This window comes from Eucyclogobius newberryi, unplaced genomic scaffold, assembly GCF_026437365.1.
Source record: "Eucyclogobius newberryi isolate DKJ021-1_F unplaced genomic scaffold, fEucNew1.0.hap1 SCAF_3, whole genome shotgun sequence".
Lineage (NCBI taxonomy): Eukaryota > Metazoa > Chordata > Actinopteri > Gobiiformes > Gobiidae > Eucyclogobius > Eucyclogobius newberryi.
The window spans coordinates 39,345,718-39,363,554 of record NW_027315945.1 but is presented as its reverse complement, the minus strand read 5'-3'; the positions used below and the strand labels follow the sequence as shown (position 1 = coordinate 39,363,554).

General features: G+C 44.6%; 1 protein-coding gene across 1 annotated transcript in view; it reads right to left on the bottom strand.

Moving 5' to 3' along the window:
- LOC140374606 (single-strand DNA endonuclease ASTE1-like) overlaps positions 1 to 8,589 on the bottom strand; it is a 14,556-nt gene extending 5,967 nt beyond the window's left edge. The window contains exons 1-7 of the mRNA XM_072461537.1: positions 8,523 to 8,589; positions 7,368 to 7,745; positions 7,024 to 7,325; positions 6,438 to 6,541; positions 5,138 to 5,344; positions 944 to 1,118; positions 1 to 386 (exon numbers count right to left, since the gene is read on the bottom strand). The exon at positions 1 to 386 is cut by the window's left edge and continues 22 nt beyond it. Coding sequence (XP_072317638.1) covers positions 1 to 386; positions 944 to 1,118; positions 5,138 to 5,344; positions 6,438 to 6,541; positions 7,024 to 7,325; positions 7,368 to 7,745; positions 8,523 to 8,589 — 1,619 coding nt within the window. The remainder of the gene's footprint in view (positions 387 to 943; positions 1,119 to 5,137; positions 5,345 to 6,437; positions 6,542 to 7,023; positions 7,326 to 7,367; positions 7,746 to 8,522) is intronic.
- Between the last annotated feature and the right edge of the window lie 9,248 nt (positions 8,590 to 17,837).

The window sequence follows — 17,837 nt, the reverse complement described above, 5'->3', positions numbered from 1 at the left end:
GTCTTGATGCTGAATGTCTTTACCAGCTCTAGAGTCTTGATGCTGAATGTCTTTACCTGCTGTAAAGTCATGATGCTGAACGTCTTTACCTGCTCTAGAGTCTCGATGCTGAATCCGACCGGGGCTTCTGGTTGGACATGGGTGTATTTGACGTTGAGTCCGTGTCTGTCGCGCTCCTCCACCCTCAGGCTTGTGTCGGGCCCCAGCAGGAGCCCGTACAACACCCTCCTCAGGGGCAGTGAGACCTCGTTAGCACTGGGCTTGTCCTTATGGTCCACCACCACACTCAGACCCACACGCTGAAAGTTCACCACGTCCAGGAAGTCCGAGCTGAACTGGGCCTTAGTCAGTGGGACTCTCATCCAATCAGGAACCACACCCACCATCTGCACAGAAGAATCATGAACAGATGTGATGAACTTGTGTTTGTGTCACTGTTGTTTCTGAGCACAGAGGGCGGAGTCTGCGCTCTGGCTTAGGCAGCTCCAGCTCGCTGCCCGGTCACACACATGTGCTGGACTCAGGACACAACGTGGTCTGACCGCAGGACACAACGTGGTCTGACCGCCCGCTCTTGCCTGAGGTCAATTCTGCAGAAGTTGGGTCAGCAGAAATCCTTGCAGGTCTCTAGTGAAGTGTGAAAATATGCAGTACAGTACTTCTAGTTCTGAGAGCAGTGCTCGGGCCAGTGTGAACATGAATATCTGGAGAACATTGAGCAGTGCTTTAAAGATGTTCTCGGAGCAGCTCCTGTCGCACTCTGGAGAAAACTAAACTGAGCAGGTGAAATCAGTCTGTGGTGAGAGCAAAAGCTTTTGGAATTGCATGAAAACGTTCTTGGATCTTCTCTATATTTGTATGACTGACTGAGCGCTGCAGAACTGCTCTCACCTGCACTTTACCCTTACATTTACCACAGGTGAAGTGTAATGTTGCCTCTGACCTGTGGGGGCAGTGGTGGGGTGGTGCCCTCACAGAAGAACGCGCTCAGTGGACTCAGAAGACTGTAGTGAGCGGCCGCCTCCTGCAGACTCCTGAGCTCCTCCTCCATCTGCTGCTGAGGCGTGTCCCTCAGAGCGGCTTGAATCACCTTTAGAGGATCCTCCGTGTACAAACTCCTGTAGAAATAAGTGTAGTGTCCTTCAAATGACCTCTGAATGTTGTCATGTTGAAAGGAACATAAGGTTGTACCATGTTACAACTCCACCTGGAGATTTATGACATCTCTGCAGAGATGTCATAAAGACAGAGCAGAGACTTCACACCTTTCAATTTGGAATAAACTTTTCCATCAGATGAGTGCTTTTGGATTAAAATGAACCCTTAGAACCATTTTCTCTCATGAGACAAAAGCTAAAATGCTAAAAACACTGTGCGATTTTAGTAAGAAGGGTTCTCACTACGTACATTCAGGGATGGAGCATCTGATTTGAGACATGGGGGGAAAATAAACCATCCCTAAAACCCAACTTCATCCCATATTTTAGGTAGTACCATCATTAAAATACTACTTCAAATAAACAAGTACTGCCGCATCAAAGCGTCCACTTTACATTCAAAGTCTACGTGGACGCACGTCTTGGGAGTCCTGCGTTTTTGCGCCGCGTTTTGAGCTTTTTTGCGGCGCGAGTCCTGCGTTTTGAGCGTCGGACGCGTTCGAGTGTTGGACGATTTCAGAAAACTTGGGAAAGCTTAACTTTGTTGCGGCAGACGGGGTGCAGCAGCCAATCAGAGATTACGCTCTAGTGACGTGCTACGCACAACCCGGAAGAAGACCCAAAAACCCAAAACAAACCCCACTATGATAAAATAAAAAAATAAAAAAAAATCCTCAAGACGCAGCTCTTGAAGCAAATAATGATCTTTACGAAACTCTGCTCAGCCCTGAAGGGTCTGACTCTGATCTTCTATGATCCTGACTGAGGCCTGTGTCCAATGGATGAAAAGGACAAGAAGAGTTGATGTGTTTAAAATATTATATTACTGCCTTCACCCATGAGGTAAAACTGTACACATTTTCATTACATACCAACATTGTGAACAAAATGGTGTATTATAATACAGTACTCACTGGTAATACATATAAATGACTGTCTTTATGTTTATTTATCATTTCCACGATTTCCATACGTTTTGTTTAGCCAATATTCAAATGTCTTGATGGTGTTTAGGCCTATACACCATGTAATAGTATGTTTAGACTTATACACCATGTAATAGTATGTTTAGACTTATACACCATGTAATAGTATGTTTAGACTTATACACCATGTAATAGTATGTTTAGACTTATACACCATGTAATAGTATGTTTGGACTTATACACCACGTAATAGTGTGTTTAGACTTATACACCATGTAATAGTGTGTTTAGGCTTATACACCATGTAATAGTGTGTTTAGACTTATACACCATGTAATAGTATGTTTAGACTTATACACCATGTAATAGTATGTTTAGACTTATACACCATGTAATAGTATGTTTAGACTTATACACCATGTAATAGTATGTTTAGACTTATACACCATGTAATAGTATGTTTAGACTTATACACCATGTAATAGTGTGTTTAGACTTATACACCATGTAATAGTATGTTTAGGCTTATACACCATGTAATAGTATGTTTAGACTTATACACCGTGTAATAGTATGTTTAGACTTATACACCATGTAATAGTGTGTTTAGACTTATACACATGTAATAGTATGTTTAGACTTATACACCGTGTAATAGTGTGTTTAGGCTTATACACCATGTAATAGTATGTTTAGACTTATACACCATGTAATAGTGTGTTTAGACTTATACACCATGTAATAGTATGTTTAGACTTATACACCATGTAATAGTATGTTTAGACTTATACACCATGTAATAGTATGTTTAGACTTATACACCGTGTAATAGTATGTTTAGGCTTATACACCATGTAATAGTATGTTTAGACTTATACACCATGTAATAGTGTGTTTAGACTTATACACCATGTAATAGTGTGTTTAGACTTATACACCATGTAATAGTGTGTTTAGGCTTATACACCATGTAATAGTGTGTTTAGACTTATACACCATGTAATAGTATGTTTAGACTTATACACCGTGTAATAGTATGTTTAGACTTATACACCATGTAATAGTGTGTTTAGACTTATACACCATGTAATAGTATGTTTAGGCTTATACACATGTAATAGTGTGTTTAGACTTATACACCGTGTAATAGTATGTTTAGACTTATACACCATGTAATAGTGTGTTTAGACTTATACACCATGTAATAGTATGTTTAGGCTTATACACCATGTAATAGAATGTTTAGGCTTATACACCATGTAATAGTGTGTTTAGGCTTATACACCATGTAATAGTGTGTTTAGACTTATACACCATGTAATAGTATGTTTAGACTTATACACCATGTAATAGTGTGTTTAGGCTTATACACCATGTAATAGTGTGTTTAGACTTATACACCATGTAATAGTATGTTTAGACTTATACACCATGTAATAGTGTGTTTAGGCTTATACACATGTAATAGTATGTTTAGACTTATACACCATGTAAGAGTATGTTTAGACTTATACACCATGTAATAGTGTGTTTAGACTTATACACCATGTAATAGTGTGTTTAGACTTATACACCATGTAATAGTGTGTTTAGACTTATACACCATGTAATAGTGTGTTTAGACTTATACACCATGTAATAGTGTGTTTAGACTTATACACCATGTAATAGTATGTTTAGACTTATACACCATGTAATAGTATGTTTAGACTTATACACCATGTAAGAGTATGTTTAGACTTATACACCATGTAAGAGTATGTTTATGGTGCATGTACCTTTGGAAATAATGAAGGTACATTAAACCATCCTTGGAGGAAAATGCAACCCCATATGAGGCATATTTACCATCACTTAAAACAATTCTGGGGAGAGCACTGATAAAATTAATTTACTGTAAATAATAACATCATGTTCTGCATGGTCAGTTATCTGTTTTCTGACTCATCTTGTGAACAATTTTACCTGTAATTAAGTATTCTAATGTTTAAACAATGGCTGTATTATTCCGGATCTTCTTCCCTGATCAGCTCTGACTTAGCGTTGGTTCTGACTGGTTGAACAATGGTGCCAAAACCCAACCCCCCCCCCAGGGGTCAGTCAAAGAGAGAAGACCAAACTCAGTTTGGGGAGGTCCAGGAGAAAGTATCTCGAGGAGAATAAGGCCTCATCTCTGGCCTAGCGATGCTAAGCTAACCTACGGAAAAAATGACATTCCAGGGAGATGCCTGTGGAAGCTAACTTTACTCTCTCCTGTAATAATTCTGTGCCCGTCTTTGGACGTGATTTATGCTTTAAACTGCAACATGCAAACATGCAAAGGATTTTTCAAGTCTTCAACTAGAATTTGGATCCAATCTCTCCAAACCAGCCTCATCCGCATCAGAGCCACGGAAAACGCAGATCAAGTGGACCTGATCAGCTCTTCTTCAGCCTGATGTGTCAGAGCCACCGAGTGGAGCAAGCAGCCTCTGTCTCTCCCAGCGTGAGCCATGAGTGACCCCTGAGTGACCCTTGAGTGACCCTTGAGGGACCCCTAAGTGACCCCTGGAGGTGACTCTGACACACAGGCAAAAATCTTCAACATTTGGTAAAGTGTTCAGTAATTTCCAGAAAAGGGGTCAATGTCACGGTTACGTTCTCACAGTGACACCTTTTGAAACAAAGTGATTTCTGAGGTTCAGAGAGGACCTCATAAACACAATTAAGGAAGTAAAATAAAACTCCAGTGAGTTTTCACGAGGGGGAAACTTTATACCCAGGCTAAAAGCTCAAGAAAACCCTGACAGTTCAAACTATTACTTATTAAAGAAGGTTTGTTTGGCTATTGTGTAATTTGCATTTATTTTGGCCTTTGTTTACAGTATGGTTGCTAAGTAACCTCTGCTTTTCATGGCAAACAAGGAACTAAAATTAATATGAAATGCCACAATTGTGCATCTTTAGATAAATAGGCAATTTGTTTAAAAAAATAAAATTCCAAAATAAAACTTTAAAAACGGCTTCATACAGAAATGTGTCTTTCATAGAACAATCCGGAGCTCGAGTCATTACCTGATCCACTGGAGCAGAGAGTCTAGTCTGTTTTTACCGGCCAGGGCATTTGTGACCATTGTGAGTTTCACGTTGTCGTTTCCCGCTAAAACAGCAAACACGGGCAGAAGTTGTGGGTGGAGTTTGTTGACATCACAGAATCGCAAGGAGAAGTATCTCCTACAGCGGATGTACTTCTGTGCACCACGCTTCTCCACGTGCTGCCACCTACAGGACAAACCACAAAGTACACCTCTTTTTATATATAAGAACTCTCACCTCACCCTCCGCGGGGCGGTCTCTATTTCTCCCCCTTCAAGCTCGGGTCCTCTACCAGAGGCCCCTGGGAGCTTGAGGGTTATTCAGTATCTTTGCTGTTCCTGCACTGCACTGGACCGAGATGTCTGATGTTTTTCCTGTTTTTTCCTGGCCTTGGTATTTCTCTAGATTCTCATGTTCCTTTTTCCGGATGTTTCCATCCCATGATGCACTGCAATGTCCACCACCATGGCTTTCCTCTGACCCTCTGACCACCACTTTGTCCGGTTGGTTCTCCATCACCATTCGGTTTGTCTGCATACGGAAGTCACAGAGGACCTTGGCTTGGTCGTTCTCCACCACCTTTGGAGGTGTTTCCCACCTTGTTCTTGGGGTCTCCAGCCCGTACTCTGCACAGATGTTTCTGTACACTATGCCAGCCACATGGTCCATGTATGCTGTCCCTGCAGCATCTTTCACCCTGCAATTATGTGCAGGATGATCTCAGGGCCCCCTTTGCACAGCCTACACCTTGGGTCTTGTCTCAGGGGCCCCTTTGCACAGCCTACACATTGGGTCTTGTCTCAGGGGTCCCTTTGCACAGCCTACACCTTGGGCCTTGTCTGGTGTGGTAGATTTGGTGTTCAGGGCCTGCTCCTTTGCTGCCATGATCAGGTCCTCTGTGCTGTACTTCAGACCAGATTCTCCATGGTCAGGAGCTTCCGTGTCTTAACATCTGTGGTCTGTATCTCCTCCTTTGACCTCTTGATTATTCCTGCAGGTCCAGATCCTGGTCCAGTCTTGGTCTGGACCTGAGCTGGAGCTGGTACCTGTGGTGCATATGTTGAGTTGAAGTGGGAAAGCAGAGGAAACCCACCCAAACACAAAGAGGAACATTCAAAAAACTGAGAGAAAGACCCGAGAGTCAATCCCAGGGTGAGGGTTCTTGCTGTGAGGTGAGAGTGCTTGCCACTCAGGGGGATGGTCAGTTGGTGTGATCGAAAAAGATGCAGAGGATATAGAGGATGCAGAGGATGAAGAGGATGAAGAGGATGAGCTGTACCTGAACTGTGCAGTGGGCAAGAAGCCGCCTTTCATGTGGAAGATGAAGAAGTCGCTGTCGTTGGAGAGCACAGGGCAGTTCCACTCGTGAGCCAGTGCTGCCACCTGGAGGTGAGATCAGCATCGTGAGAACACAGAATATCACTGAAAGAAAATCAGAAGCATCTTCGTCAGCATTTATTTATTTCTCGACTCAAAGGAGAGACAGACATGACACAAACAGTGCTTCAGCCGTGCCAGTGTCCCAGAACCACTGGCACAGCTGCCAATTCTGACCATTTCTGAACAAAAGAAGATCTGATTTTCATAAACCTATTTATGGAGGTTTGAACCTTTATACACTTTTAACTGCTGCTGTTCCACAGAATGGCATTAAACGTATCTATCTCCATGGAGACAAGCAGGTGGTGCTGCCAGGTTTTGAACTATAGATTTAAATAATGTAGACTATTACATCTCCATGGAGATAAAAGGCACATTTCCACTGGCCCTGGCCCCTCACACCGGTTCACTTTAGAGCGCTTCTGTTCATGGTTCAGGTCCAGGGTCAGAGGTCAGAGGAACTGACCTCACCCAAATATACTCACCTGTGGGTCGGCCTCGGTGTAACTGCGGACCAGCGGGACCTTCAGGCGGTCCAGAGTCTGCCTGAACACCTCCCAGATGAGCGTGGGTAAGATGTTCTTATTGTTAACCTTCCCCGTCTCCGCTCTATGATGGGCTTCCCTGATGCGCTGCTCCGTTCTCTCTTTCTCAGTTTCCAGTTTCTTATCCGAACAACCATCGAAAACCACGAACGGAGCGATGTAGCAGTCCTGCAGCGCCCCAAAGAACTTCTCAAGCAGGTCCTCGAAGGCCCTGTACTCTCCCCCGTGGGTCTGATCAAAGGCTGGACAAAAAGGACCAGATCGTTACATGCAACAGAAGAGACTTGAGACCCCCGAGACCCCAGATACCACAAAGACCCCAGATACCACAAAGACCCCAGAGACCCCAGATACCACAAAGACCCCAGATACCACAAAGACCCCAGAGACCCCAGATACCACAAAGACCCCAGATACCACAAAGACCCCAGAGACCCCAGATACCACAAAGACCCCAGATACCACAAAGACCCCAGAGACCCCAGATACCACAAAGACCCCAGATACCACAAAGACCCCAGATACCACAAAGACCCCAGAGACCCCAGATACCACAAAGACCCCAGATACCACAAAGACCCCAGAGACCCCAGATACCACAAAGACCCCAGATACCACAAAGACCCCAGATACCACAAAGACCCCAGAGACCACAGAGATCCCTGAACAGTGACTAAAGTGCAGAGGCAGATAATTCTGACTTAAAACTAAGTTTAATGACTCAATAGAAAATACAGCTGCATAAAACATGTGACTGTGTTTAGTTTAACTGCATTTTAATGGCTCAAGTTCACTTAAAGTCTGCAGTTAAATTAGACCATGTATTTCAGCTAAAATGAGCCTCCATCAGCCCAAGGGCGGGTCCAAACCCTGAAAGCAATTTTGAGCAAATTTATAGCAAATTCCTTTCAACTGTAGTATTTGAGGTCAACAAATACATCTTTAATAATAGTCAGTTTATGTAATATACATATACATCATTATACAAAGTGGCCATAATACTTGTTTCTGGCCTCGCCTGATTTCTCATGACCTATTTGTGTAAACAGAAAACTGTTATATTTATTTATAAAATGGTTTCATATCAACACACGTAAATGTAAAAGTTAACCAGGTTAAAATTGCACCAAACGTGTATTTATTAACCAGAATTCTTATTTAAGCATTGAAAGAAAGTAACTAAACTACAGATGATGACCACTTACTGACACACCCACATCTGTATTTTTGTATGTGTAATATGTAAACTGTGTGAATGAGTGTGAGCTGTAGAAGACTGAGACCAACTTACAAACTGCATAAATGTCAGAGTCCAGCAGCAGAGCCAGAGCCAGACAAATTGCAGGGTAAGAGTTGAGTTGAGCATCGGTCACATTTATATAGCACTTTTCAACCTTCAAGGCTCTTTACATCAAGGAACCAGTCTCCTATTCACATACCAGTGTGCACAGACAGACACTGGAGCAAAAGACCAGCCCCCTGCCACTGAGCTACTGCAGCCGTCATGGTATATGATTTGCATAGTACAGAACAAGTTAGTTCATTTTTAGCTTAATGTAAAGTTGTTGTCAATTTTGCAGTCATCTTAAATTTGTTAATTTAAGCTTCGATGGACCTTCAGAGGATTGTTCATGTTTGACTAAGTAAGGCCAAAACTGCTGCTAAAAGAAATGAGAACGTGCAGTAAATATACAGATTAAATGTGTAGATGTGGTGTTTTCTATTTGTCCACAGAGGGGCGCTGTAGTGCTGCTGTTGTCTCAGGTATATGAGCCAGGTGAAGATACTCTTTAGGAGGGGCGGACTTAACAGATTTTTCACATTTATATGAACCATTGACTCTGGCATGTGTATTGTAATCACTGTACAACAAAAAGTATGATGTCACACTTGAACAGGATGATTTACTGGACGATTCACTGGACGATTCACTGGACGATTCACTGGATGATTCACTGGATGATTCACTGGACGATTCACTGGACGATTCACTGGACGATTCACTGGACGATTCACTGAACGATTCACTGGACGATTCACTGGATGATTCACTGGACGATTCACTGGATGATTCACTGGACGATTCACTGAATGATTCACTGGATGATTCACTGGATGATTCACTGGATGATTCACTGGCCTGTGGAGGTCTATGATTCGTTCACTTCCATCTCTCCCTCTTTGTGCTATGGCCCAAATATTCAATAAGAACGCTACTTAAAAGTTCATGTTAATTTACGTTTTGAGTGCAGGCATTTCTTTATAATTAAACTTTTTATTGTGTAATGGTTTGAGTAGGAAATAATGTCTTGTTTTTAACCTTTGTGGAGAAGACACTGCCCTGTCCAACCCTCACAGGCCTTGGACATTCAATGACTGTATTTTGCACCAGTCCATATGTTGGGTAGTTTGTTTTTTTAGATTTGCACATTTACTCTTTGAACGTGTTGAATATCAGCTTTCTCACCTGGTTCTGGCTTGACCTTTGCACTCTCCGAATGTTGGCCCAACTCCTCTTCAACTCTTTTGGCTATGATCAAAACATCATAAATTAACAAAACCTTAAGCATTAGGACATTTATTTAGCTTTTGAATTGATGGCTAAAGTAATCATTTTGGCTTGGGAATTACCCATGGCTGGCCATACAATTTGTGTATGCAAAGTGTCTGAATGTGACACTCACATAGTGCATAGGGATGAAACAGAACTGAATGTGGGACATTACAGTGATGACGGTTTGAGATGTCAGTCATTTTCACATATGTAGCAAAAGATTCACATTAATTACACTTCAGATCAGACGCTCCAGACGCTCTGCAGCGCGAGCTCAGATGATGAGCATGAATGTGCACGGTCTCGAGATCCTGACTTACAAACTGGTGCGTGTGTGAGTTACAAACTCGTGCGTGTGTGACTTACAAACTCGCGCGCATGACTTACAAACTCGTGCGTGTGTGACTTACAAACTCGTGCGTGTGTGACTTACAAACTCGTGTGCGCGTGACTTACAAACTCGTGCGTGACTTTAAACTTGTGTGCGCGTGACTTACAAACTCGTGCGCGCGCAACTTACAAACTTGTGCGTGTGTGACTTACAAACTCGTGAGTGACTTACAAACTCGGGTGCGCGTGACTTACAAACTCGTGTGCGCGTGACTTACAAACTCGTGCGTGACTTACAAACTCGTGCGCGCGTGACTTACAAACTCGTGCGCGCGTGACTTACAAACTCGTGCGTGTGTGACTTACAAACTCGTGTGCGCGTGACTTACAAACTCGTGTGCGCGTGACTTACAAACTTGTGCGTGGCTTACAAACTTGTGTGCGCGTGACTTACAAACTCGTATGCGCATGACTTACAAACTCGTGTGCGCGTGACTTACAAACTCGTGTGCGCGTGACTTACAAACTTGTGTGCGCGTGACTTACAAACTCGCGCGCATGACTTACAAACTCGCGCGCGTGACTTACAAACTCGTGTGCGCGTGACTTACAAACTCGCGCGCATGACTTACAAACTCGTGCGTGACTTACAAACTCGTGCGTGTGTGACTTACAAACTCGTGCGTGACTTGCAAACTCGTGTGCGCATGACTTACAAACTTGCGCGCATGACTTACAAACTCGTGCGTGACTTACAAACTTGTGCGTGACTTACAAACTCGTGTGCGCATGACTTACAAACTCGTGTGCGCGTGACTTACAAACTCATGCGTGACTTACAAACTCGTGTGCGCATGACTTACAAACTTGCGCGCATGACTTACAAACTCGTGTGCGCGTGACTTACAAACTCGTGCGTGACTTACAAACTTGTGTGCGCATGACTTACAAACTTGCGCGCATGACTTAAAAACTCGTGCGTGACTTACAAACTCGTGCGCGCATGACTTACAAACTTGTGCGCGTGACTTACAAACTCGTGTGCGCGTGACTTACAAACTCGTGCGTGACTTACAAACTCGTGCGCGCGTGACTTACAAACTCGTGTGCGCGTGACTTAAAAACTCGTGCGTGACTTACAAACTCGTGTGCGCGTGACTTACAAACTCGTGTGCGCGTGACTTACAAACTCGTGTGCGCGTGACTTACAAACTCGTGTGCACGTGACTTACAAACTTGCGCGCATGACTTACAAACTCGTGTGTGCGTGACTTACAAACTCGTGTGCGCGTGACTTACAAACTCGTGTGCGCGTGACTTACAAACTCGTGTGCGCGTGACTTACAAACTCGTGTGCGCGTGACTTACAAACTCGTATGCGCGTGACTTACAAACTCGTGTGCGCGTGACTTACAAACTTGCGCGCATGACTTACAAACTCGTGTGCGCGTGACTTACAAACTCGTGTGCGCGTGACTTACAAACTTGCGCGCATGACTTACAAACTTGTGTGCGCGTGACTTACAAACTCGCGCGCATGACTTACAAACTCGTGCGTGACTTACAAACTCGTGCGTGTGTGACTTACAAACTCGTGCGTGACTTGCAAACTCGTGTGCGCATGACTTACAAACTTGCGCTCATGACTTACAAACTCGTGCGTGACTTACAAACTCGTGCGTGACTTATAAACTCGTGTGCGCATGACTTACAAACTTGCGCGCATGACTTACAAACTCGTGTGCGCGTGACTTACAAACTCATGCGTGACTTACAAACTTGTGTGCGCATGACTTACAAACTTGCGCGCATGACTTACAAACTCGTGTGCGCGTGACTTACAAACTCGTGCGTGACTTACAAACTCGTGTGCGCATGACTTACAAACTTGCGCGCATGACTTAAAAACTCGTGCGTGACTTACAAACTCGTGCGCGCATGACTTACAAACTTGCGCGCATGACTTACAAACTCGTGTGCGCGTGACTTACAAACTCGTGTGCGCGTGACTTACAATCTTGCGCGCATGACTTACAAACTCGTGTGCGCGTGACTTACAAACTCGTGTGCGCATGACTTACAAACTTGCGCGCATGACTTACAAACTCGTGTGCGCATGACTTACAAACTTGCGCGCATGACTTACAAACTCATGTGCACGTGACTTACAAACTCGTGGGTGTGTGACTTACAAACTCGCGCTCATGACTTACAAACTTGCGCGCATGACTTACAAACTCGTGCGTGTGTGACTTACAAACCCGTGTGCGCGTGACTTACAAACTTGTGTGTGACTTACAAACTCGTGTGCGCGTGACTTACAAACTCGTGTGCGAGTGACTTACAAACTCGTGTGCGCGTGACTTACAAACTCGTGTGCGCGTGACTTACAAACTCGTGTGCGCATGACTTACAAACTCGTGTGCGCATGACTTACAAACTTGCGCGCATGACTTACAAACTCTTGTGCGCATGACTTACAAACTTGCGCGCATGACTTACAAACTCATGTGCGCGTGACTTACAAACTCGTGGGTGTGTGACTTACAAACTCGCGCGCATGACTTACAAACTTGCGCGCATGACTTACAAACTCGTGCGTGTGTGACTTACAAACCCGTGTGCGCGTGACTTACAAACTTGTGTGTGACTTACAAACTCGTGTGCGCGTGACTTACAAACTCGTGTGCGAGTGACTTACAAACTCGTGTGCGCGTGACTTACAAACTCGTGTGCGCGTGACTTACAAACTCGTGTGCGCATGACTTACAAACTCGTGTGCGCGTGACTTACAAACTCGTGTGCGCATGACTTACAAACTTGCGCGCATGACTTACAAACTCGTGTGCGCATGACTTACAAACTTGCGCGCATGACTTACAAACTCATGTGCGCGTGACTTACAAACTCGTGGGTGTGTGACTTACAAACTCGCGCGCATGACTTACAAACTTGCGCGCATGACTTACAAACTCGTGCGTGTGTGACTTACAAACCCGTGTGCGCGTGACTTACAAACTCGTGTGTGACTTACAAACTCGTGTGCGAGTGACTTACAAACTCGTGTGCGCGTGACTTACAAACTCGTGTGCGCGTGACTTACAAACTCGTGTGCGCATGACTTACAAACTCGTGTGCGCATGACTTACAAACTCGTGTGCGCGTGACTTACAAACTCACTCAAAAGTCTGACAACCCTGCAAACTGGAGACCTTTGAAATCTGACAAACTGTTCAATATAAACTAATAGAGAAACTTTAAATTGGGAAACAGGAGACCAGAAAAGAAGAAAAAAAACACTCAATGGATGTGATACAACTGCTTAAAGCCAAATTTAAGTGTTTATTTCATATTTTCCCAAACGCACTCACCTGAATAATAAAGATGATAAACTAGGCTAGAGGCATCGATCACCAAACGTCCCCCATGAAGCTCCTCGTCCTGGTAAATGTCCGTCTGACCGTTCACGAATTCTGTCAGGTGTGGGATCCCCATCTTCTCTTTTGAGCTGACAAACCACAGCGTATAGTGCGTCTGATCGATGCCGGTTCAACTTCAGAGTGCACTTTAGAGCTCGACTGCTCCTTCAATCTTTATTTTATCGTTGCGATGACACAAAGACTCAAAGGGATTATTCTGCCAAACTGGTCAGGCCTGTTTTGTGTGATTAATGCTATCGAACCGCAGGGTGAGGGGGAGGGAGCTCGTGGTCATGGGGCGGCTTTTAGGAGTGTTCATTTGTAGAATCTAAGTTTCCTCCAGAGAAGAACTCCCCAGGTTCCATCCACAAAACTCTCTTTTCATTCACATTTCACTCAACTTTAAGTCTAAAACAAACACTTTAATGCACTGCTGTTAGCTCACTTTTATTTTAGCCTTGTGCAAATCCAAAGGAAAGTGGCTACTTCTTTGGCCAAAAGATAAATAATAATGACAATAAATATAGCCGCAAGCGGCAATGATCGGCCCTCGCCATGCCTCCGCCTCCGGCACACGGCCCCACAATGCAAAAGGAGGGGGTGCCAACACGCCACAATTTCCCTCCTTTTATTACTCCTACTGCTGAATCCGTGGTGGTTTTGGGCCTTCTCTTCTTTGCTTTAGAAATAGGGGCATTATTGTGTACGGAAAATGTCAATATTTTGAGAAATGTTTTTTTTTTATAACTTTTGATGTTCCACTCCTGAAGATGAGTCTCACCAAATTTCAGGTTAATTAGGCTAACGCCCCTGGAGGGGTTCGTAACAGTATAAACTGTAAGCATGTTTCAGAGATTTCAGAGATTTTCCCATTTTCCCATTGGAATAACAGGAGAGATCTGGACATGGCCAATGCTGTTTATGACCAGTTCAAATTAACACAATTCTGCTAAAAAATCGAATCACTTTTCATGCTCCTGTAGATGATGTCACCAAATATAAAGTTGGTTGGGCCAACGCCCAAGCAGTTTGTAAAAGTACAAAATGTAAAAATGTGAATATTTCCAAGACTTTTTTGATCAGACCCAAAGTAGAATTTTGTAAAAAATGTCATGTAATTTGGAACAATTATGTTGTTTAAAGTTCACTCTAAAGTCAAAATCATTCTAATTCTGGGAAAAGTTTGTAGCTTCGCCGCACATCCACATTAGACATATCATAAAAGTTTTGATAAGTTTCGATGGCCAAGTCCTTTGCCAAGTCAAAGAGCAGAAGGAAAAAAATAGAAGAATTGTATTATTATTGTTATTACTATTATGATTTATTTATAATAAATATATAAATTATAATAATATAGTTGTTAACACGGCAACCACATTTTAAACACAGTTTGAAAGGTTTTGAACTCCCCCACGCGGGCGTGGGGTGGAATCCTCCCGTCGGTCTCCTGAACCCACTCCTCATAGATCTATAGTTATAAGTATGGGCCATGCCTGTGGTATTTAATTCAATAATTTTAATGAAATTGTTATTGATCAGAGCCCATACCTTTAACCCTTATATTTGTCCTGTTCCTCTAATTATGACTAAGTTTGGTGTTATAGAACCTGCAGTAAATATTTATCATAGTTTTACATCCGAGAAGTTGATGTTCATTGCTTTTATGGACAGAATTTCTAGGCGCAGTCAGGGGTCGGAGGGTGTGGTCAGGGGTCAGAGGGGTCAGGGGTCTTAGGGTGCGGTCAGGGGTTGGAGGGTGTCCGGTTTGGGGACCACAGGATTCCATCTCTGCTGTTTGCAGACGATGTCGTCCTGATGGCTCCATCAAACCCGGACCTGCAACATGCACTGGGACGGTTTGAGCCGAGTGTGAAGCGTCTGGGATGAGAATCAGCTCCAAATCCGAGGCCATGGTTCTCGACCGGAAAAAGGTGGCTTGCCCTCTCCAGGTGGGTGGGGAGTCCTTGTTCTCTCCAGGTGGGTGGGGAGTCCTTGTTCTCTCCAGGTGGGTGGGGAGTCCTTGTTCTCTCCAGGTGGGTGGGGAGTCCTTGTTCTCTCCAGGTGGGTGGGGGGTCCTTGTTCTCTCCAGGTGGGTGGGGGGTCCTTGTTCTCTCCAGGTGGGTGGGGAGTCCTTGTTCTCTCCAGGTGGGTGGGGAGTCCTTGTTCTCTCCAGGTGGGTGGGGAGTCCTTGTTCTCTCCAGGTGGGTGGGGAGTCCTTGTTCTCTCCAGGTGAGTGGGGAGTCCTTGTTCTCTCCAGGTGGGTGGGGAGTCCTTGTCCCAAGTGGAGTCTCTGCTCGGCGCACTGTCCAGAACGCCTCCCAAGGACTCCAAGAAGGCCGGGTACTCTGAACTGCTGTTCAGCCCATAGGCCGGCACAACAGTGAGAGACCTGTCCCCAAACCAAAGGCCCCCTCTCGTTGGGGCCCCGGTAACGCCAATCCGGGCGACGTAACTGGCCTTGTTCTTGTGGTCATCATAAAGGGCTTCTGAACCGCTCTTGGTCTGACCCGTCACCTAGGACCTGTTTGCCTTGGGAGACCCTACCACGGGCTTAAACCCCCGACAGCATAGCTCCTGGGATCATTCGGGTGCTCAAACCCCTCCGCCACGTTAAGTTGCTGATTCAAAGAAGGAAATGTATTGAATTGGTTTATACATCATGCAGTTAAATAGAAAAGTGAAGAAGTGTGAACACAAAGGGGCCAAAGACTGGGGGCCCCTAATGGAAAACATGTGTTTGACCCTTGTGAGGAAAAGCATTATACAGACTACATGTAGAACGTCTTCACTAATGTTTTATTTACATAAAACCATACTTTCTCTACAGTTCATTTATTATTAACAAATACATAAAGGTAAATGATTCATGAAAGTGCTAAACATTCATTACCTTGATTAGGCAAGAGCAATTCTCCAGTTCAATATGAATTATTGTGGACTTTGAGATAAATATAAATTACATTTGTGAGTTCACAAACTCATCTTGAACTTCTCGTGCAGAAATCCACCCGTGGATTAGAGCAATTAGAAAAACAAGGGAAACGTTGCACTTTGTAGTCGTCTTTAAACTGATTTGAATTATTCTGCACTTTGCCCAATCAGCTTGAGTTTTCATAAGAAAGATCCGAGATTAGAACTGGGGTCATTACTTTTCTTCTGTAGGTTATACCTTTAGTGAGATCACAATAATGACCGGTTGTGCAGAAGGTTCCCATGGCTGAGGTCACTTCACTGGTTATGCAGAAGGTTCCCATGGCTGAGGTCTCTTCACTGGTTGTGCAGAAGGTTCCCATGGCTGAGGTCACTTCACTGGTTGTGCAGAAGGTTCCCATGGCTGAGGTCACTTCACTGGTTGTGCAGAAGGTTCCTATGGCTAAGGTCTCTTTGCTGGTTGTGCAGAAGGTTCCCATGGCTGAGGTCACTTCACTGGTTGTGCAGAAGGTTCCCATGGCTGAGGTCACTTCAATGGTTGTGCAGAGGGTTCCCATGGCTGAGGTCTGTTAACTGGTTGTGCAGAAGGTTCCCACAGCCTTGGTCTCTTCGCTGGTTGTGCAGAAGGTTCCCATGGCCTTGGTCTCTTCACTGGTTGTGCAGAAGGTTCCCATGGCCTTGGTGTCTTCACTGGTTGTGCAAAAGGTTTTCGTGGCCTTAGTCTCTTCGCTGGTTGTGCAGAAAGTTCCCACAGCCTTGGTCTCTTTGCTGGTTGTTCAGAAGCTTCCCATGGCCTTGGTCTCTTCGCTGGTTGTGCAGAAGGTTCCCATGGCTGAGGTCTGTTCACTGGTTGTGCAGAAGCTTCCCATGGCCTTGGTCTCTTCGCTGGTTGTGCAGAAGGTTCCCATGGCTGAGGTCTGTTCACTGGTTGTGCAGAAGCTTCCCATGGCCTTGGTCTCTTTGCTGGTTGTGCAGAAGGTTTCCATGGCCTTGGTCTCGTCACTGGTTGTGCAGAAGGTTCCCATGGCTGAGGTCTGTTCACTGGTTGTGCAGAATCTTCCCTCAGTGGAAAACCCTTTGGCGACAGTGCTAAATGTTTCCAAGGCTGAGAAATATTCTTTGGTGATGCAAAACGTTCCCAATGCTGAGAACTATTTGCTCGCGGTGTAAAAGGTTCCCACGGCTGAGATCTGTTCAGTGGTGGTGTACAAGGTTCCCACATCTGAGATCTGTTCAGTGCCGGTGTACAAGGTTCCCACGGCTGAGATCTGTTCAGTGACGGCATACAAGGTTCCCACGGCTGAGATCTGTTCAGTGGTGGTGTACAAGGTTCCCACGGCTGAGATCTGTTCAGTGACGGCGTACAAGGTTCCCACGGCTGAGATCTGTTCAGTGGCGGTGTAAAAGGTTCCCACGGCTGAGATCTGTTCAGTGGCGTTGTTAAAGGTTCCCATGGCTGAGAGGTGTTCAGTGGTGTTGTAAAAGGTTCCCACGGCTGAGATCTGTTCAGTGGCGGTGTA